This window comes from Haliotis rubra, unplaced genomic scaffold, assembly GCF_003918875.1.
Source record: "Haliotis rubra isolate DU_JTF1 unplaced genomic scaffold, ASM391887v1 Scf103, whole genome shotgun sequence".
Classification (NCBI taxonomy): Eukaryota; Metazoa; Mollusca; class Gastropoda; order Lepetellida; family Haliotidae; genus Haliotis; species Haliotis rubra.
This window is the reverse complement of record NW_025764926.1, coordinates 696337-718439: the sequence shown is the minus strand read 5'-3', so window position 1 is coordinate 718439 and position 22103 is coordinate 696337. Positions and strand designations below refer to the sequence as shown.

At 40.3% G+C, this 22103-nt stretch overlaps 1 protein-coding gene across 1 annotated transcript; it reads right to left on the bottom strand.

Moving 5' to 3' along the window:
* Positions 1-1014: 1014 nt before the first annotated feature.
* LOC124272033 lies at positions 1015-14894 on the bottom strand. Its single transcript, XM_046707182.1, has 5 exons — positions 14770-14894; positions 13208-13256; positions 11687-11783; positions 9005-9160; positions 1015-1519 (listed from the first exon to the last, which is right to left on the bottom strand). Exons 1-5 carry the CDS (start codon positions 14841-14843, stop codon positions 1230-1232), a joined length of 666 nt encoding a protein of 221 aa, XP_046563138.1. The 5' UTR covers positions 14844-14894; the 3' UTR covers positions 1015-1229.
* Positions 14895-22103: the final 7209 nt, after the last annotated feature.

Genomic DNA, 22103 nt, shown 5'->3' with positions numbered 1-22103 from the left:
TCTGATCAGCCTCACTTGCTCATACTGAACTAACAATACCTTGATGCTCATTGGCTGATTAGTAAGTTGACTGGAATAATGTTACATCAAATTTGTTACTTCTATTTATCTTCCCTCAAACTGACAACCTTTGTTTTTGTACCATAGTGTGTTAGTGGTGTTCCGATTACTTGAAATAATCGAAGATTGGTCGCTGACCAAACGACCAAGCAATCGATCACATTTTCTCATAATCGAACACCAATAACTTTGGACCTACTGTTTTAGTGTTTGAAACACATGACAATGGAACATATCTTAGGTTGTCAGGACCTGAAACATGTTTAATTCTTAGAAAACTCACTTCACTTACTGAAAAGTCATGACTGAATATTTCTTGAAGACTCCAGGAAGTTTATGTTCATAATATATTAATCATCACTTTTATGTAGCATTTTACATTGAATGTGAAATTTGCAAATGCAATTTGCACAGTTTCTAATTTTGAGAACTTTTTAAAAACTATTCTGCAACATATAAGCAGGAATGGAAGAGGCCATTCAATACCAGTTCTGTAAACCTCAAGACATTTTTTTTCTGATTAGCGAATGTCAACTTCCTGTCTGTCATTTCATTGGTTGGTTGAGGTTCATGACAGAGTACAGACATAAACTGTACTGGTATGTCATCAGATGTGTGTGTAGCGATAGCGAAAATGAAGACCTGATTATGATGAGCAAGTGAGTTCTTTTTATCCTGCAGTTAGCAATATTCCAGCAATATCACGGCAGGGGACACCAGAAATGGACTTCACACATTGCACCCATGTGCGGAATCTAACCCGGGTCAGGGGTGGAAATAACTTTAAAATTGCTAGTGTACTCTGGTACAGTGGCACATGTAAAATCACTTGCCCTGATAATTTTTCCACTATACCGGCCGTTTTCTTGTTGATTTTTTAAATAAACAACGTAATTAATATTGGAAAGTCAACTGGACACTGGTACAGTGTGATATACAAATTTGCTTGCCTAACAGAAAAAAACAGTGGACTCGGGCGTCGGGCAATGGGTTATTTCCACCCCTGCGGGTCTTCGATGTGACGAGCGAACACTTTAATTGCTGGGCTACCCCACTGCCCCTGATTTTGATGAGACTGAGTGGCACGACACAGGTTATCACAGATGAACATCTGCCTTGGACAAAAAAAGTTCATAAAAAGTAAGTCAGTTTTTCAGGAACAAATCTTCTCAAGATTGTCCCTCCTGCTTCATTTTTGCCAGCTTGTCGGCAATATCACCACGGCCTGCTCTGGCACAGCATTTTGCAAGTCGGTGGAGTTCTGTTGGGTATGCTTGTTCCTTCCACTTGCGAACTGTCTGGTAGCTGATCTCATACTGACCCTCAGTCCGGTAGTCAGCTCTAATATTGTCCATCTCTCCTTCAGACAGTCCAAGCTCTCGTCCTAGATATCTCCAGTCCTTCCCGATGTTGTTTGCAATTATTTCCATAGCAATGGGCCCAGGGACTTCTGTTGATTCTTAATAGAGAGAAACAGACATTGTTTGGCATTTTGTAAATATAAATCAAAACATAACATTAATGTAAAAAAAAAAGCCCAGAGCTACAGATAACTTTTTGGGTCATTGAGTTATGTACTCGCTTGTGTTAATCTCAATTGGGTATCCTAATTTTCCGTTGAGTAACCAAATACATTGTAATCACCTCACTCAAACTCAATTGGGTATATTGCCATTTTCCATTAACTTAAAAAATATGATAAGTTTAAATGTTAGTGTTTGTTATTTATATTTGATCTGCAATATGAGAAACAATAAGAAAGACTGCAAGTTGTCAAGTTCATGTCCTGAAATAGAACCTCTCAGTATACATCAGTTATTTTATCTGTCCACCGGTATGCAAGCTAAGATTTAACATTTTCGTGTGTACGCATGCAAGATCACATTTATTGAGTATTTACCAAAATTCAAGCCTACTTGTCCGCAACAGACTTAATAGGAATTGAGTTTTCACATAAATATTTATGTAATTCACGCAGATACGCAGCTTATCTGTACCTCTGTAGAGCCATAAAGCAGCTCACTTGACCCTTTTCTTGAAAATTTGAAATATTTAATTATAAAAGTCATAATCAAAGAGTAAACAAGAACATGCCAATACATGTATATGTAACAGCAGTTTTGATAGACCAAAACAGCATTGATATTTCACATTTCGACTTGCCAGAAATAATGGCAGAAATAATGCTGATGCGTTAAATTTTAACTCACTCACCAGCAGGGACACAAATATGACAAGAAAACCAAACATATATCCCATAATAGTCAGCATGCTGCATAAAAAAATTCAGAAACACCCATGCGAAATTGCTGAGAACCTAAGAAATTTGGTATCATGTTAAGGTGAGATAAAACGTAAACATGTAATTTTCTGAATAAATTTGATATTTTATACTTATCCTGACTCATGCTTATTGCTTGTCTCCCTTTCCTTCCGAATGCTAGTGGAACACTTGAATCCCCTTTTGAAGCTCCCTTCAAAAAAGCGGACGTAAAATCACTTACCAGGAGTCATCTCCCTTCTCAGGTTTTGGCGGGAAACGGCGCCACCTGTCTCCCATGCTCCTCACTCTCTCCATATTTTACAGCCCGACACACTGATTTACTGGGAAATCCAGAGTGCCTTGAGGGGAGGTTGGGAGGGCTCACCTCATGAGTCAGGATAAGTATAAAATATCAATTTTATTCAGAAAGTTACATATTTTTCCTTATCCTGACTCATGCTTATTGCTTGTAGAATCCGACGGAATTGGTGGTGGGTCAAGCCACTTCTGGATTCCTTAGTGATGAATTTACGTCCTATTTACCTCCCATGGGAACTTTTGATGGCACTGCTGCGGCTGTTGATCCATATGTCGAACTTTATCTGGTAAATTGGGGGGACCACAATATATCAAACTCTTCTGTAACCGTACATGTGGATTTCAATAACTCCAACTCTTGATGTTCGTATCAAGTGGAGCAGTGACCCTATCCGTGTACAAGTAATTCCTGACAAGTACATGGTCTAATATTCATGCTAGTCTGTTCTAGACGTATACATGGACTATAAGCTCTATTCCTTGGAGTATGAGCTTTGCATGACATGCAGTAAAGGGGTGAGATACATCTCAGCGCCTTTGCGGGACCGTCAGCTGTTGTGCTACAACCAGAGGCCCAAACTGGTGGATACCGGAGACGTCCTCGGTAGCGATGTCTCTGAGGTAGTGGTTAGCAAACATTGTCTCCGATTTCCAAAAACACCCTTCCATGATCATGGAAATTGAGCAGTTTCCATGTAGAGCGAGTGTAGATGCCAATGCTCTAACTTCGTGAGGGCTGGAGGCTTGTGGAGGCTCAAGTCCTGCTGCCTTGTAGGCTCGTAGTATGATTGCTCTCATCCAAACTGATATCGTAGTACGTGAGATCTCTGTGGGTGTCTCCGATGATATGGGGATGAAAAGGCTTTTGAATTTTCGTCTCCTGGTTTTAGACTTTTGTAGATAGATTTTCAGTTCTCTGACTGGACATAAGGATAAGTCTTGTATATCCTGTGGACCAAGGATTGTAGATAATGCTGGGATGTGGAATTGTCTGTCCGGTTGACCTGGCAGTTGATTCTTGGCTATGAAATCCCATCTCAATCCTAGATGAACTATGTTGTGACGTGTGTCAAAACGTATTCTTTCGAAGTCCAGAGCATGTATTTCTGACATCCACGCCGCTGTTGCCAAGGCGATCAGAAATAGTAAGAAATTCGTAAGAAGTTCTTTCTAGTGGTTCGTACGCATCACTGGTGAGATGTTGTAACACCACGTTGAGATCCCAAGCCGATGCTTCAAATTTCCTTTGTTTGTCTTCCAGTTTAAAAGAACGTAGCAAGGCCAGTAACTCTGGCACTTTCGTCAGTTTCACGCCTGTCTTCATAGTGATAACTGAGCTGAGAGCCACTAGGTATGTAGATAATGTTGAACCTTTTAATCTCTTTATTTGTCTGAGATGACAAAGATATTCCGCCACTTGAGGATGTGTTGCTTTCACTGCTGTGAAACCTTTCCTCGATGCATATTTCTCAAAGCTTTGCCACTTGTCGTCATACAAGTTACGAGTAGATCTGCGTAAAGCTAGTGTAACTGCCTTCGCTGCTCTGGCGGAGTATCCTCTTTTCGACAAGCAAGTCGTGATACGTTCCATACGTGTAGGTGGAATGATCTGGGATACTTGTGAACTTGCGGTACCTGTGGTATTAACGCTGGCGGAGGGAACGCATACACGTTTAGTCCTTCCCATGGGATGCTTAAAGCGTCTGTTGCCCATGCTTGCGGATTGGGAATTGGAGAGACGAATGTTGCCAGTTGATTGTTGAATCTTGTGGCGAATAGGTCTACGAGTGGAGATCCTATCGTCCGTATGATGCATCTGAATGTTTGTGGATGTAACATCCATTCTGTTGGGGATGGTTGATGTGGTCGAGATAGCGCATCTGCTATTACATTCTTGGCTCCCGGAATGTGACATGCTTTCACATAGATGTTCAGATTGTCTATTATGTTGAATAGTTGAAAGCTCAGGTCTAGAAAATTACGAGATCTTGTTTATCCTTATTTGTTTATGTAGAACGCCACTGTTGAGTTGTCCGATGGATCATCAATTTTGCGTTTCTTAGTATGTTGGACCAATGTAGTAGGGCATTTACTACTGCTTTCATCTCGAGCATGTTGATATGCAGATTCATTTCTTGTTTCGACCATTTCCCGGCAGCCACTTCGTTGTCGAGGTGTGCTCCCCATCCTTGCAGGTGGACGTTGCACTCTGGCTCTATTAAGTAATTTCTGCCGCAAACATTCGACTTCTGAGTCCACCATAGTAGATATGGTTTTAGTCTGTCTGGTGTTTCGAAGGGATCCAGACTGTGTAAGTGAGTGTTCACAAATCTCTGTAGTGGACGCAGTTGTAGTCTTCCTCTGTGCGTCATGTCTTGAGCTGACGTGAGGAGACCTAATAGGCTCTGCCATTCTCGTAGTGGTAACGGAGAGAGTAGAACTTGAGAGATCATTTGTTGTATCTTGATCCAACGATCCTCTGGAACGAGAATGCGATTCTTCGTTGTTATAAGCCGTATTCCTAGGAATTGTAAGTCCTGAGTAGGCTCTATTTCCGACTTGAGGAGATTTACTAGCCATCCTAGTTGAGTGAGAAGTCTGATGGTGAAGTTCAATTGCAGTCTGAGTTGACTGGGATCTTGCTGAGCTTGAATCCCGTCGTCTAGGTAGAGCGACTCGCGTGAGACCTCGACGATGTAGATATATATTGATAGGCTTTGTCACTCGAATAAACAACCAGGGGGCTGACGATATTCCAAATGGCAGGACCTTCCATTGGAAATGACGTCCGTTGAACAGGAATCGAAGATATTTCCTTGACTCTGGATGGATCGGGAAGTGTAAGTATGCATCCTGTAAATCTATGCTGGCGAGGTAGTCTAGCCGACTTATAAGATGTCGTAGTTGTGGCAGATGTATCATCTTGAACTTTGCGGGTGTTAGCAGGTAATCTTTGTTGAATTTCCTCATGTTGTAAATGAGTCGGAACTTTTCTTTTGAGTTTTTCTTTGGTGCCAGAAAAATTGGGGAGTAAAAACCTGGTGTGACGCAGTCCTGTTTTATCTCTTCTATTGCCTCTTTCTCTAGTAGAGATGTGATGGCTTCTAGTAGATTTCCCTTCTGGTCTGCAGCGTAGTTGTGAACCAGTGGGTTGATTGTTACTGGTGGTACTGCTTGTAGCTGTATCCTGTAACCTGTGCGTAGAATCTGAGATATGAAGTCGTCTTGAAGAATTCCCCAATTCTTCCAGTAGAGTTGCAGACGTCCACCCACTTGTGAAGGTTGTACTGGAACGGCTGGGGGTGGAAGACTCAAGTCATTCCGAACCCGTTTTTCATCGTCTGGAACTTCTGACACCTCGAAAGGGCCGACCTCTTCCGTAGTTACCTCTTGGAGCTGCGGATGGGCGACTAAAAGAATCCTTATTCCCTTTAGCGTTGCCTAATTTCTTATCCCTTGCTCTCTGGATGCCTGCAAACTTCAATTTGCCGGAATAACATTGGGAGGTCTGACGTATCACACTGGCCAGTGTATCGATAGACTTGATCATCATCACCTCTCTGGAATCTTTAGCGACTTCTTTGGCGACTTCATCAATTTCTCCTGCAAAAATGGATGGTGCTGACCAAGGGGCTCTGTAGAGTGTCTTGGTAAATTTCTCGCTCCAAGTACAGGAACAGTCCTTGCCTTCTTGATAATGTTAAGCCTGCAGAAATGGATCATAGGTGTTCAGACATGAACTGATGATCCTTTTTCTGTGTAAGTAGAGCTGAATAAACCATTCGATTTTCATCTGAAGTTGAATTCTTAAACTTCGAGATGAGGGTCTCATTGATAGCTCTTGACCTGGCTAGGCCGAAGAAGGTTCGTCTGGTTACTGTGTCTAACTGTGCCAGCTTTTTATCTTCTATCTTGTAAGATTTCGTCCGAGTGTCGTTGATGATCTTATAATTCTCGTCTATCTCTGGAGCCTTCATGAAGGGTTCCATATGGTGTAGAGAGAACTTCTTAGCGTTGAACGACGGAATACTCTGAGTCTGGTATTTAGTTGCCTTCTTGAAGGCTGTGCTGAGGTTGTCTGGAACGTCTGAGACAGGGTCGATAGGTGGCATCGTGAGTGTGTCTATATCATCATTCAACATCAAGTACGATAGTGCTTCGTTGGTCTCCTTAGAGGGTGATGGGAGTTCCAAACCGTTGGCCATCCATGACTTGATTTCAGAGTCGGAAAATATAATTCCGCAGTCATCTTCCTGCTCTGAGGATAGATGTCTTCTAGTGTCATCTGACCGAGGAGATCTGTAAGGTGATCTGTAAGACGATCTATGTGGTGACCTGCGTGGCGATCTGTAAGGCGACCTGCGTGGTGACCTTCGTGGCGAACCATACGTTCGTGAATGTGTTAGTGACTTCCTTCGTGGGGACCTGCGTGGAGATAGAGATGATCGTGCGCGCCTTAGCGCGAACCTGCGCGTAGGTGAACAGCTTTGTCGAGGGTTGGAGCCTTGTGACGAATCTCTATGTCTTTGTACGGGTGTTGATTCTCTTCTCCTTGGTAACGAACCGTTACGTGCAGGTTCGTGACGAACGTCCGTATCTGAAGTCGATGATGATCTACGTGGGTTCAGCGAACGTCTAGTCCTTCCGCGAACGTAGTCGGTGCAGGTTCCACGTTGGTATGGCTGCCAGATATTCGTGCGGACGCTGTAGTCGAGCTGGAATCTTCCTGTACGCCCTGCAGGACGTTGGTTCAGCTGGTGTGCAGCTCAGTTGACCTTCACTCGGGTTCACGCTGTCTTCGTCGCAGCTCTCTTGCGTGCAAACCGTTGTTCCATCAGATCCAACATTTGTCGGGTAAATTGCTGCATAAAGGCGCCCGGGTTGAAGGTCTGCGTTGTCTGTTGTAACGACGACGCATCTGAGACGGATGAGGCTTCTTCTACCGTGGTCACGGTAGAAGACGCCTTCGTCTTCTTCTTAGATGTGATCTCAGGGATGAGGATGGGCGGCTCATCGTAGACATTTATTTCTTCCAGAGGGACGATCTCAGCTGAAAAAGAGCTCGTTTTCTGCGTTGCCCCATGTGGAGACTTCGACGAAGTCTTAGTTGTAGCTGACTTCTTCCTCTGGGAAGATGATGCCCTAGTCTTCTTAGACTGCGATGAGGAATTATCAGATGTAGATGACCTCTTCCTCGAGCCAGCGTTGTCTACGGCAGCAACCTCCTCCGTAGACGACCCCGGTAGACCACTGGAATGGTGAATCTGCGCAGACACCAACTGCCGGTCCTCTGCAAGCTTAGCACATGTCGTGTAAATCTCGTCTGGACCTTTCCTTTGCACGTCTAGACAGATAATATGAATATTTGTAAAATGCAATATCAGACAGGTGAAAACACAACTGACAACGAGAGTCAGATAAACATACGGGCTTGCAATTAGGACATAGGTTATGTGGATCAACAGCAGACAACCGATACCTACAACCAGAACAAGATTTCATCAATTGTAAACAATCTGAACAGTCACGTAAAAACGTGATAAAACAGAGAAATTTGAGAAATAATTCTGTAGAATATTGTAGGTAAACGTTAACTAAAGCCTTATACAGCTAATTTAGAAGAAAAGCCTAAATAATAAAAGGATAAAATGCCGTATAGGGGACCAGGTGTTCTCACAACCGCCCACTCGGGCGAATCAGGAGAGAGTGAGGAGCATGGGAGACAGGTGGCGCCGTTTCCCGCCAAAACCTGAGAAGGGAGATGACTCCTGTTAAGTGATTTTACGTCCGCTTTTTTGAAGGGAGCTTCAAAAGGGGATTCAAGTGTTCCACTAGCATTCGGAAGGAAAGGGAGACAAGCAATAAGCATGAGTCAGGATAAGGAAAAATACTAGATCTTACTGTCCGTTTGACTTGTGTACCATGTGCATGTTTGCACAGTTCCTCTTACCGTTTAAGATGTCAACTGGTCGATGTAACAATATGATAGTTTCTTTAACAACTTTTTCCAGTAATGTGTATTAAAATATATAGCAGATATTGCCATGTAGGATACTGACATTTAATACACTATTCCTGCAATATATTGTTCATATTTGGACACAAACTAACTGTTGGACAGCAAAGATAAATTTCTCTGACGTGACGTGTCTGCTAAATTTCAGGGAACGTCAGATCATGATAGCCCAACAGATTAGCAATGCATGTAATTCACTGTCATAGACAATCTTTGATCATCACAGAGAAATCAACACTGCACAATAAAACACCATTCATACTTATATTGAAAAGTTGCAAGGCTGAACATCACACATTAAAACACCATTTATACTTATGTTGAAATGCGCTCTGACGCCAACTTACTGACTAAAGGCAGACTTGGCGCTATCTTTGGTCGTAACCTGGGTCTGTTTGGATTGGCGAATGAGCTGTCTGTCACGTGCATCACGTTGTTGTAGCTAACCTGCATGTTAGGTGCCTTGCCAGAAGTATGGACATTGAAGCAGGCACCATCTGGAGCTGAGCAGAAATGGAAACTAGTTACAAATGGTGAAGGTGAGGAGCTAGGAGACCTGTGTGTGATTATAAACAAGCTACTTCAATATATACCAGGTACTCGTTATCACAAGCATGATCATCAATCTACTTCAATATAAGGCCAGGTACTCATTATCCACAGAAAGATCATCAAGGTACTTCAGTATAAGGCCAGGTACTTGTTATCAACCGTAAGATCATCAAGGTACTTCAATATAAGGCCAGGTACTCGTTATCCACAGTAAGATCAAGGTACTTCAATATAAGGCCGGGTACTCGTTATCCACAGAAAGATCAAGGTACTTCAATATAAGGCCAGGTACTCGTTATCCACAGTAAGATCATCAAGGTACTTCAATATAAGGCCAGGTACTTGTTATCAACAGTAAGATCATCAAGGTACTTCAATATAAGGCCAGGTACTCATATCTACAGTAAGATCATCAAAATACTTCAATTTAAGGCCAGGTACTCCTTATCCACAGTAAGATCATCAAGGTACTTCAATTAAGATCATCAAGGTACTTCAATTTAAGGCCAGGTACTCCTTCTCCACAGTAAGATCATCAAGATACTTCAATATAAGGCCAGGTACTCATTATCCACAGTAAGATCATCAAGGTACTTCAATATAAGGCCAGGTACTCCTTCTCCACAGTAAGATCATCAAGATACTTCAATATAAGGCCAGGTACTTGTTATCAACAGTAAGATCATCAAGGTACTTCAATATAAGGCCAGGTACTCATATCTACAGTAAGATCATCAAAATACTTCAATATAAGGCCAGGTACTCGTTATCCACAGTAAGATCATCAAGGTACTTCAATATAAGGCCAGGTACTTGTTATCAACAGTAAGATCATCAAGGTACTTCAATATAAGGCCAGGTACTCCTTCTCCACAGTAAGATCATCAAGGTACTTCAATATAAGGCCAGGTACTCATTATCCACAGTAAGATCATCAAGGTACTTCAATATAAGGCCAGGTACTCGTTATCCACAGTAAGATCATCAAGGTACATCAATATAAGGCCAGGTACTCATTATCCACAGAAAGATCAAGGTAATTCAATTTAAGGCCAGGTACTCATTATCCACAGAAAGATCAAGGCACTTCAATTTAAGGCCAGGTGCTCGTTATCCACAGTAAGATTATCCACAGTATCTACAGCAGATCATCAACCTATCAATATACTTCAATATAAGGCTAGGTGCTCGTTATCTACAGCATGATCATCAACCTACTTCAATATAAGGCCAGGTGCTCATTATCCACAGTTAGATCATCAATCTACTTCAATATAAGGCCAGGTACTCATTATCCACAGTAAGATCATCAATCTACTTCAATATAAGGCCAGGTACTTGTTATCCACAGTAAGATCAAGGTATTTCAATATAAGGCCAGGTACTTGTTATCTAGAGCATGATCATCAAGGTACTTCAATATAAGGCCAGGTACTCATTATCCACAGTAAGATCATCAATCTACTTCAATATAAGGCCAGGTACTTGTTATCTAGAGCATGATCATCAATCTACTTCAATATAAGGCCAGGTACTCATTATCCACAGTAAGATCATCAATCTACTTCAATATAAGGCCAGGTACTTGTTATCCACAGTAAGATCAAGGTACTTCAATATAAGGCCAGGTACTTGTTATCTAGAGCATGATCATCAATCTACTTCAATATAAGGCCAGGTACTTATTATCCACAGTAAGATCAAGGTACTTCAATATAAGGCCAGGTACTTGTTATCTAGAGCATGATCATCAATCTACTTCAATATAAGGCCAGGTACTTGTTATCTAGAGCATGATCATCAATCTACTTCAATATAAGGCCAGGTACTCATTATCCACAGTAAGATCATCAATCTACTTCAATATAAGGCCAGGTACTTGTTATCCACAGTAAGATCAAGGTACTTCAATATAAGGCCAGGTACTTGTTATCTAGAGCATGATCATCAATCTACTTCAATATAAGGCCAGGTACTTGTTATCCACAGTAAGATCAAGGTACTTCAATATAAGGCCAGGTACTTGTTATCTAGAGCATGATCATCAATCTACTTCAATATAAGGCCAGGTACTTGTTATCTAGAGCATGATCATCAATCTACTTCAATATAAGGCCAGGTACTCATTATCCACAGTAAGATCATCAATCTACTTCAATATAAGGCCAGGTACTTGTTATCCACAGTAAGATCAAGGTACTTCAATATAAGGCCAGGTACTTGTTATCTAGAGCATGATCATCAATCTACTTCAATATAAGGCCAGGTACTTGTTATCTAGAGCATGATCATCAATCTATTTCAATATAAGGCCAGGTACTTGTTATCCACAGCATGATCATCAAGGTACTTCAATATAAGGCCAGGTACTTGTTATCTACAGCATGATCATCAATCTACTTCAATATAAGGCCAGGTACTCGTTATCCACAGTAGGATCAGCAAGGTACAAGCCAATGAACGTATGAAGTATTTACCTGTGTATTTGACGTATGTTTTGGTGTTGCCGCTGTCTTTGCTGGTGCTCCCACCACAAGCTCCTGACTTCTCAGCAGATGCATCTTCTTCTACCTTCTGCATAAAGACAAGTTATTGCCAACAACTCAGACCTGAACACAATAATTATGAAAGTCAGTTTTGATCTGATCCCCTGACCTAGCAAGAAGCAGAAAGATCAACTTGACGAGAATACTTTTTATCACATCAAGGCACAAATTTCCACATGTGCATGGAAAACAGAAACCAGGAACGCTCTTATCATTTCATGTCAGAATGGACGGACACATTCCTATGACTTTTATATGTTTCATTTAAGATAAAAGTCAACTTATGATAAATTATACCCTCATTTTGGTGAATATTCTTTAAATTTTGGGTAATGGAACCTCCAAACTAACATAAAAAGTTCCTTTAAGAAATTATTGTTATATTCAGGGTTGCCAGGCAACATGTCAGGTGCTAGTTAATAAGAAGTGACAACTGACAACCATAAATAAATAATGTTTATGTGTTACTGCTTTTCATATCTTGAGAAATTCTTTTCTACACATCCTGGATGTTAATCAGACTAGTTGTGTGAGGAGCCACAGATTGTATTCTTTCCAAACATCCTGGTGGTGTCTATTTCATTCAGTGTCATCTCAGTGAGTGAGTATGGTTTTACTCAGCTTTTAGCAATATTCCAGCAATATTATGGCGGGACACCAGAAATGGGCTTCACACATTGTACCCATGTGAGAAATCAAACCCGGGTTTTCGGTGTGACAAGCTAACGGTTTAACCACTAGGCCACCCCACCGCCCTTGTCAAGTGAGGATGTACCCATGAAAACATCATCATTATTTGGACTGTTGCAATTCCGAGGATCAAACTGTAACCTTATTCAATTCATTATTCATGATCACTATATCGTACATTCAATTATTTTTAAACAATCGTTTTTCCCTTGAAATGGTTATTAATCAAAGTGTGATAAATTGGAATATATCCAGGCCAAAGCATGATATGATAGTCAGCACTGTTACCTGTTTAATTTGACAATTACATGACCACTGGTCATTGTTGTGATAACATAACACTGTCAACGTGGTCAAGACATGTCAGATACATATTTTGTTATTGTTTCATTGAATATAATGAATAACATGAATAATACATCAACTGCTGACTTGTTACTGTATTCATGAAACAAATATTTGTATTCATTACCCCATATTTATGATATGTATCGTATTCACCTCCTAGTGGATTTGTTGCAGCCCTAGTAATTATCAAACGCAGATCATACATTTACCACTACTCCTCTATGCCCCTGATGACCTGTAATAAGTGTCTGATTCTTCAGAGCTTGTTATTGCGTTGGGAAAGCCTAGTGGTTAAAGCGTTTGCCCGTCAAGCAGAAGATCCGGGTTTGATTTCCCACATGGGTACTACAATGTGATATTGCTGGAATATTGTTAAAAGCGGCGTTAAACTAGACTCACTCACTCATTTCTTACCTCTGGCATACTTGGCCCGGACATGATCTGTATCCCTGGGTCTGCTGATCTGTACATGTGAAAACAGGACACATAGTGCTTTATATTGGCTACATTACATTCTTGTCTTGTGAAGATATTAAATGTAACATAAATCTTTTCAGTGTTTTGAAGTGAATCGACTGTCTGTGGTCAAAGTCATGATAGAAAAACAACAGATACACAATATTGATAAATTCTATAATGATTCCCCTATTTTTTTTTAGATTAGAAAAATAATATGCTATGACACAACATATAGTGGTAATTATATTACACTAAATGGGGATTAAGGTAGGTAACAAATACTTAGCATTCTAGACTTGCATGAGCTACATTTGTTTCAGGGTCTGTATGACAGACTAGTGATCTTTTCATAACAACTTTGGTTACAAAAGCAGAATCAGTGAGTAAATTGGAGTAGATGCAGTAATTTCACAATTATCTGTGTTTACATGTTTACCTTAATTTAGATTGAATACTTGTTTTAAGAAGAACATTAAGAAACATACATGGTGCTATTTTTACTCAAAATTCTAGCTGTTTTGACTTAGGCAAAGTGTTGTTTTTTCAAACAGGTGACCTTTCAGCAATAACATTATAACGTGTGACCAACATATTTATATATGTCGATGTTTGTTTATTGTTTAGTACCTATGTAATTTTCCAGCTATACAATTATATGACAGCAATCTGTAAATATTCCAGTGATTGTCATAATGAGAAATCATGTACACATTTGGGATAAGATGACATGCATCGACCTAGCCTTACTACCCGATCTGTTAGTGGCCTGTTTATGACAAGCATGGGTTGCTGAAGAACAATTCTAACTCAGATATTCACCGGTGAGATATTTGCTGACACTTTGTCTCCAATATATCAGTTGAATACATAGTTCAGCCAGCTAAACGTCTTGTTCCTATATATATATACACTGTCGGTGTATACCTTGGTAGGAACAAGAAGTTTAGCTGGCTGAACTATTGAATACAAAACTACATTAAGTTAAAAATGTCACTGATTAAAAAGCCATGGTGCACAAGATTATAGCGTGAACATGTAGATTTTGTTCCTGGCAGTTACTAATTCACTTAATTACACAGTACACAAAGTAAAGCATTGGCGGATCCAGAGGGGGGTTTGAAAATGACTTAAAACCACATTGAAGATTTGTTTTGCGTTGGCGGAGCCTATGGGGGGTTCAGTGCGTTCGAGCCCTTGAAAAAAAACCAACCCCCCTTTTCAAAATTCCTGGATCCGCCCATGTAAGTGATGTCATTTATCACACTATCTTGTTCTAGACTGGAAACTGTCACCAGCGTGTGATTGTGAAGCATATCTGGAGTTAAGTCACTTTCTACTCTCTTTGGTTGAAGTAATGTAGAATTGTTATCCCACACCTGGATGTCGGTAGTCATATTTGGCTAAAAACCGGACCAGGCCGTGAATAACACAGTCATCATGATAACTATAGTCGTAACAAAATGATTGACATCTGCTAAAACACGTATAATTTTCAGCGAAACAAACAAACAGCTTACGTTTTTCCCCGATAGAACCATAAATGCCCTCCCGGCAACACGGAACTATTGAAACGAAAGTAAACACTGCGCATTGTCGGAAATAAACTTGGATGCTGTCTTTGTGTTTTTTCAATGTTCCACTGGGCTAGTATACACGCTGTAAGGAGCTCGTGATGTTTCAATCGCATTCAGAATGTGTAACCAGTCCACAAAGGAACGTATTTAAGAGTTACCTCCCTTGCCATTCGCAAAAGTGGGCTTTCCATTATTATTTCAACTCGTTGCCCACGCTTGGGAACTTTGGAATGACTGATAGTCCATTAGTAAATTTAAAATATAGGAGAACCCGATAGTGTTCTCCGTTGGTTAGGGCAAACGTATACATATTACACACTGAATTTCCCAAAAGAATTTTGGATTTCACGGGACACCAAACAGGCACAGAAGTTGGCTCATAGAAATTATTTTAGAACGCGCCACTGAAATATCAGAGTGAACAATTCTTTTGTCACATACAAAGTAGAATGGAATGGGTTCAATCTAGAACGTTTGACATAACTTGGTACTCGTGTACCGTTTTTAGTAGTGAGTGACTTTACTTTTACGCCGCACTCAGCAATATTCCAGCTATATGGCGGCGGTCTGTAAATAATCGAGTCTGGAGCCGACAATCAAGTGATCAACAGCATGAGCATTGATCTGCGAAATGGGGAACCGATGACATGTTTCAACCAAGCCAGCGAGCCTGACCACCTGATCCCGTTAGTCGCCTCTTACGACAAGCATGGGTTGCTGAAGGTTCATTCTAACCCGGATCTTCACGAGTCTCTTTAGTAGTGGGTTAGTTTAGTTGTACGCCGCTTTTAGCATTATTTAAGCAATATCACGGCGGGGGAAACCAGAAATGGGCTTCACACATTGTACCAATAGGGGAATTGAACCCGTGTCTTCAGCATGCCGGGCGAACACGTTAACAACTAGGCTATCCTACCGCCCGTTTTCAAGTATGTGGACCGAATTTGTCTTGAAAAATATCACAACACGATAAGACTGTATGGGTTAGTAGCGTGCATGTGTGTGTCTTGGAAACGGACGACAAAAATATTCTGTCTCAAGCCAAACTTGGACAGGAAACTTTAACTTGCCATTCATTACCACCTATATCATCATGTTTAATTTAAGTGAAACTGCATGAATTACCCTTTCTCCAAACACGACAACATACCCTCCAGTGACAGGTAAATGGGTTGTTCCATTATTTTCTAGGTTAAAAAGCATTTCCCATTCTGCCTACAGTAATTTTTGTAGGCAAACTGGGATGTAGGCAAATTGGGATTGTTCAAGCTCACAATATGAATATTACACGATCTTTAAAACGTTACTCCAGCCAGAAAAAATACTTATCAATAATTACAACATATAGTTTAAGAACAATGTTCGTAAAGTATCGTTTAGGTTTGTTATCTTTAAATAATGATTAATGAGGGTAGAAAAACCTCCGTCCAGAAAGAAAGTCGCTATTGTCCTTTATGTTACGTAGGGATAGAAAATGAAATCCATTATACGCTGATATGTCCTTGTTATCACGAATTAAGAAAGAAATATATACCAGTTGCAAAACAACCCCATTATGCATATATATCTTTGTTACAAACTAATAATGAAAATATTCTTGTTCAATTGTCTTTGTATATAAAGCATGCATTAGCTAAAAGAGATCTTTTTATAAAGCGAATCGTATACCCTTAAATATATATGTAAATATCCAGAATATTCCTTTATCACTGTAACTCTCATGTATATGGACCGGAGGCCTTTCATACAATATACACCTTTTGACTTTGACTTGACTTTGGGATTGTTGGCAGAGTAGGATGTAATCGTATTGTCAGACGTCCTAGAGCAGTGAACCTGTGGTATTAACGCCGATCGTACGAATCAAACGAAGCTGTATAGTATGCTAGCTCCAAACCAAAACTTTCTTCAAGACGTCTTAGGAATCAAGACGTTATATTATGGGACCAGTATTATAGTCTTTAAACCACGGTTATATTGAACTAAATGGGACCACTAATTATAGTCGTTTGTTATACCTACGGTTATATTGAAGTTTGACCACTAATTATACATTAACATTACGGTTATATCGAACTAAATGGGACCACTAATTGTAGTTCGTTACAACTACGGTAGTTGGTCTAATTATAGTCGGTCCATCATAGAACTAAATGGGACCACTAATTATATAATAGATTATATTGTCTCTGGGTCCATTAACAATAGCTCATTATAAACGCACTTTTCTGTACTAGACCATATAATAGATTATATGGTGAACTTTTAATACAGACGGGGTATATGGCATATTGACATATTTCACACTTTAAGTAGAAGGTAAAATATCGGAGCATTTAGTTATTACTACATGTAATATTCCAGGGGCGGATCCAGGATTTTGGGGAAAGGGGGTAGTGGGGGTGCGCAATTTGGCAATTCTTTTATCTTTGTTTGGCAGTGATATGTCAGGTCATGTAAATGCATCGATACCACGGTTCTCGAGCTTTGTGACGTTTTTGTATTGTTATGTGTTTGGCCACTGAAGCATATATATGATTCACATTCATATATATGAAAGCAATTATTATACGTATACACAATACCATTTAAAAAGTGGTCAAATGTAACAATGTTATATTTGGGATTGAAGTGAAGTACAGATTCTAGTACTTTTGATGGGTTGAGTCCCATCTGGGATTCAACCCGCTCAGAATCAGGCACCTAATCGCCAGCGCAGCACCCACTCAGGCACCGCGGTATCTACTATATGTGATATATGTTATTCCAAAACAAATATCTTTAAGAGACTGAAAGTAATTAGTTGCCATAACCTGTTCATGCTTCACATATCTTATAAGTGTTAACGTCGTTCATGTTTTAGAAATACATAACTAAATTGATATTTTTTGTAAAAGAAATTGTATAGAGAACACATTATGCAACAGAGACTAACCATGGCCGTCTCCATGACCCAAGGGAATAAACTAAACAAGAGTTGCCAAGAGATGACAAATAATCCATCTCTCACAAATTTGACAGAGGTGATCACTCGTGAAGATCCCGGTTAGAATGTATCTTCAGTAACCCATGCTTGTGGTAAGAGGCGACTAAGGGTATCGGGTTGTCAGGCTCGTTGACTTGGTCGACACAATGTCATGTCATCCTATCCTCTTTGCGTAGATTAATGCTCATGTTGTTGATCACTGGATTGTCTGGTCCAGACTCGACTATTTACAGACCGCCGCCAAATGGCTGTAATATCGCTGGGTGCGGCGTAAAACTAAACTCACTCACTCACTGAAAGATATGATTAAGTCCTACAAGAGACATATGTACGACTTCATGAGAGTATATATATGGATGTTAGAAATGGTAGATGACTTATGACTTAGCAGACAAAACAAAAATTCTAAAAATCCCTACATATCAAAAGGCACCTGTTGACAACCTGGTCAATGTATTTTCGTGAATAAATACTTATTAGTTCCAGTGATATGGTCCGGACGAGGACACAACTACACAGGGCGGAAGCGCTGTCCACGCGAAATGTGGAGGAGCCCCAAAAGCAACTCCTTTTCCTCGCTGGACAGTGAAAGAAGAACATGTGACGCAAGAGTAATGGTAAGTTTTCCCTCGCATTTTCCTTATTTTGCAAGTATATCAGGTTTTGTCATTTAGCAGACGGGTCTAGAAATATGTACAGGTCTTTCTATAACAGCTTGACACCCTCACTATTTATTGCAATTACGCGTTAAGCGAGGGCACCCTCCTGAGTGTCGAAACAAGATCGCGGAAAATACAGACTTGGCAATGGAAACGGTAGTTGTTGTGATGGATCCCCTAAATGCTATGTTCACACTATCACGATTCACACTATCACATCTTCTTCTTTCACTGTCCAGCGAGGAAATGGAGTTGCGTGGACAGCGCTTCCACCCTGTGTAGTAGTCTCCTCTAGGGCTGGGACGGGTAGGAAAACGTGGAATCGAGTACCCGCATCTACTTACCCGAATCGGAATCGAGTACCCAGAAATGTAAGGAATACAGCGCTTCTGTCAACTCTCTGAATATTCAATCACGAGTTGACAGAGATTATTATAGAAAACTCGAAAGGATGGCAATAAGACATTAAAACAGATCTTAGGCTATTTAATTTACGTCTGTTAAACCAATATAAAGAATAACACCATTACTTACATTTATCGTTAAAACACAGAACTTTTCGTTCCCGCTGTAACTGTAACTTTCACTACTAACTGCTCATGCGCAGATAAATTACACTCGTTAATAATAACCCCCATTAATCGGACAATACCAATGATGTAAATGAGTGTTGCGTCAATTATGAAAAAGACAAGTTATTATCTGCACTTGTCATGACAGAGTTCTCTCCTTTCCGGGTACTCGATTCCAAGAAATAGGACTCGATTCCAGCTGTACCCGACCCGGATTCGGGTACCCGAGTACCCGTCCCAGCCCTAGTGTCCTCGTCCGGACCATATCTCTGGAACCAATCAGTATCTATTCACGAACACTCTTTGAACTGACTATGAACTGAGCCAAACTTGTTGCCGTGGAACAGGAAGAATAAAATTCTAGAAACTCCTAAATAGTAAAAAGAAGGCCTGGGTAATCCGGATATTCGGAACGGGTGGGTAATGAGTTGGACCCGGGCACCCGTCTCGGTATCAACCTGTTTCGTCTTTTTTTTAAAGAGGTAAACAGTAGCAATTAGACGACCCAGGCATAGTCTGGGTTGAGTGACTTTGCTTGTTAGACGAAGTAGGCACGTGGACCAGTCCATTTCAAACTTAACAGGGGTGTTACCACAAAATAAAAACAAAGACAACATAAAATATTTCATTGTGTATTTTTATTATTTATTATTTTAATGTACTTATTTGCATATATATCTCACACATATATAACATTCGCAAATATATAGAAATATATTTTATCATATATTTTTACTTATATTATAGTTAGCTACACAAACATCTGCAACTTATCACCACACACACACATATATATAAAGTATATATCTTTCATTATACAAAAATATACATAAATATATTTTATCATATACTGACTTGTATTATAGTTATTGCACCTTTTACATCTTATCACCACTTTTCACATGTAAATATACCGCTTCCGTGGTGTAGTGGTTAGAGCGTCCGCTCGGAGAGCGGAAGGTCGCAGGTTCGATCACCGACCGCGTCATACCAAAAGACGTTAAAATATGGTAATCGTTGGTCCCTGCCTGGCGCTCGGCATTACTGGGTACAACAAGGACTGGTCGGCTCGGAGTCAGTATAATGTGTCTGAGTGGGGTATTCATGCTTCACTGCGGCATGGCTTCTCAGTGGGCTAGCACTATAGAAACCAGCTTAAGTCTGGGCTAGAACAAGAAGCCACACATACACATACACACGCATGCACGTCGTCATACGAGCGAAATATTCTCAAGCATGACGTTAAACCCAATTTCACATCACATCACATGTAAATATATCACCACATCATATCAGGCACACTCTCCTAGAAGGTGTGAGACTCAATCTGTATAGTCAATTACAGAGACTTCATTGCTTAAAAGTTCGTGTTTTGCACGACGAAGACCTTGGTCAACTGCCACATACTGTCGGCGTCTTGATGGTTCACGTCTGTTTCCTCTCTGCTGTGCAAGTTTCACCTCAGTTGTAGACTGTTCCCTCTTGATGAGCTGAATGAAATCAAATATGTTCGGGTGGCATGGGGTGAGGGAGTTGATCTTGTTGTGCCAACCTTCAATGTTGTTGTTTGTTCTGTGGCCATCATTAGCAAAGTGGTTCCAAGTCAGTTGGTCCCAGGCTCCCTCAATCCATGTTGTTGTCACATAGTCCATAAACTTGACACAGGCCTCTCCCTCAGGACTTTCACTGATAGCCTCTAGCCACACATTTTCGACTTGGTCAAGGGCACTAAGGGAAGGGCTTTAGCTCGGCTCAATACCACGAGACTAGTCATAATCATGTGACTAATAGACTAAACAATGTAATATGTTATTCTTTCATGATTAAAAGGTTGTATTGTCTTTGAGGATTGAGACATAATTTACAGTCACTTTTTTTAATATAATACATGGTTAAGATATTGAAAAACTCGAAATTGTAGCCTCCGAACCGAAGATATATATTGCAATTTCTCGCAAATTTGATGTCCAGAACTTACATAACGGGTATCCGGGTAGGGTAGGGTAATATGGGTGGGGTACCTGGGTAGAAAATTTGGACCCGTCCCAGCCCTAGAAAAAGGCACTTCACAACCTGTGTGTGTGCAAAGTTTCGTGAATGAATACCTTAGTTATAGAGATATGGACAAACGGTCAGACAAGCAGATTACTACTATATTCCCCCGTATTCACATATAGGGGGGTTAAAAGGAAACCTTGTGACATTTTAAACCATCGAATATCTACGTGACAGGATTCAAGCAGTTTGATTTGATAGCCTAAACGGTTTCGGAAAATATACTACTTGTTTCGACTTTTCACACGATTTTAAAAGCGGGACTGGTCTGAACCAAAATCAAGTTTAAAGAGATTTGGGAAGTCTAGATTGCCTCAGCTACTGAAAATAAAAGTATTCTGATCTTCTGTGGTATTTTATTGTTCGTATGGTTTTTCTAAATATAAATGACTAATTTGTATATTTCATTCTGGGTCTAAATAGAAATAGATGTTAGTCTAAGACTAACCTCTAATCGGAACGACATTATTTCCCCTTCCGCCCAGTTCTTTTCACAACCCCAAAACCCTAACTGAAGCAAATATAGAGGTTCTTAATCTCCAAACTCCCAGGGGCTCCTTTCTATCTAAAAGGAATAATTTGTTTTTATAAATTTTATACACACCAATAGAATGCGTCTAACCTCAAGCGTGGCCTTAGAAATTTACTCAAACGAATGCTTTGGTTGTTAGGGAACCGTTCATAATTTATGGCTAGGGGTGATGATGATTTTTATGGAGAAGCATGTACAATGTGACCGCCCCTACCCCCCTCTAAAATTTATGCACAAAGTAAGTGACCCCCCTGCATGTCATGTACAAAATTAATGCCCCCCCCCCTTCCAATATTTACAAAAATATATTTATGTACAAAGTTCATATGTACAAAATAGATGACCCCCTACTCCCAGAACGAAATCCGTGAGCCCCCTTAAAATCTAACAAACACACACACACACGCACACACACACACACACACACACACACACACAACACACACACACAACGACACACACACACACACACA

Coding starts and splice junctions, on each gene's coding strand:
- LOC124272033 (XM_046707182.1), bottom strand. CDS start 14,843: ATGCGCAGTGTTTACTTTCGTTTCAATAGTTCCGTGTTGCCGGGAGGG. Junction 13,257..14,769: donor TGGTTCTATCGGGGAAAAAC/GTAAGCTGTTTG, acceptor TCACATGTACAG/ATCAGCAGACCCAGGGATAC. Junction 9,161..11,686: donor AACATACGTCAAATACACAG/GTAAATACTTCA, acceptor ATTTCTGCTCAG/CTCCAGATGGTGCCTGCTTC.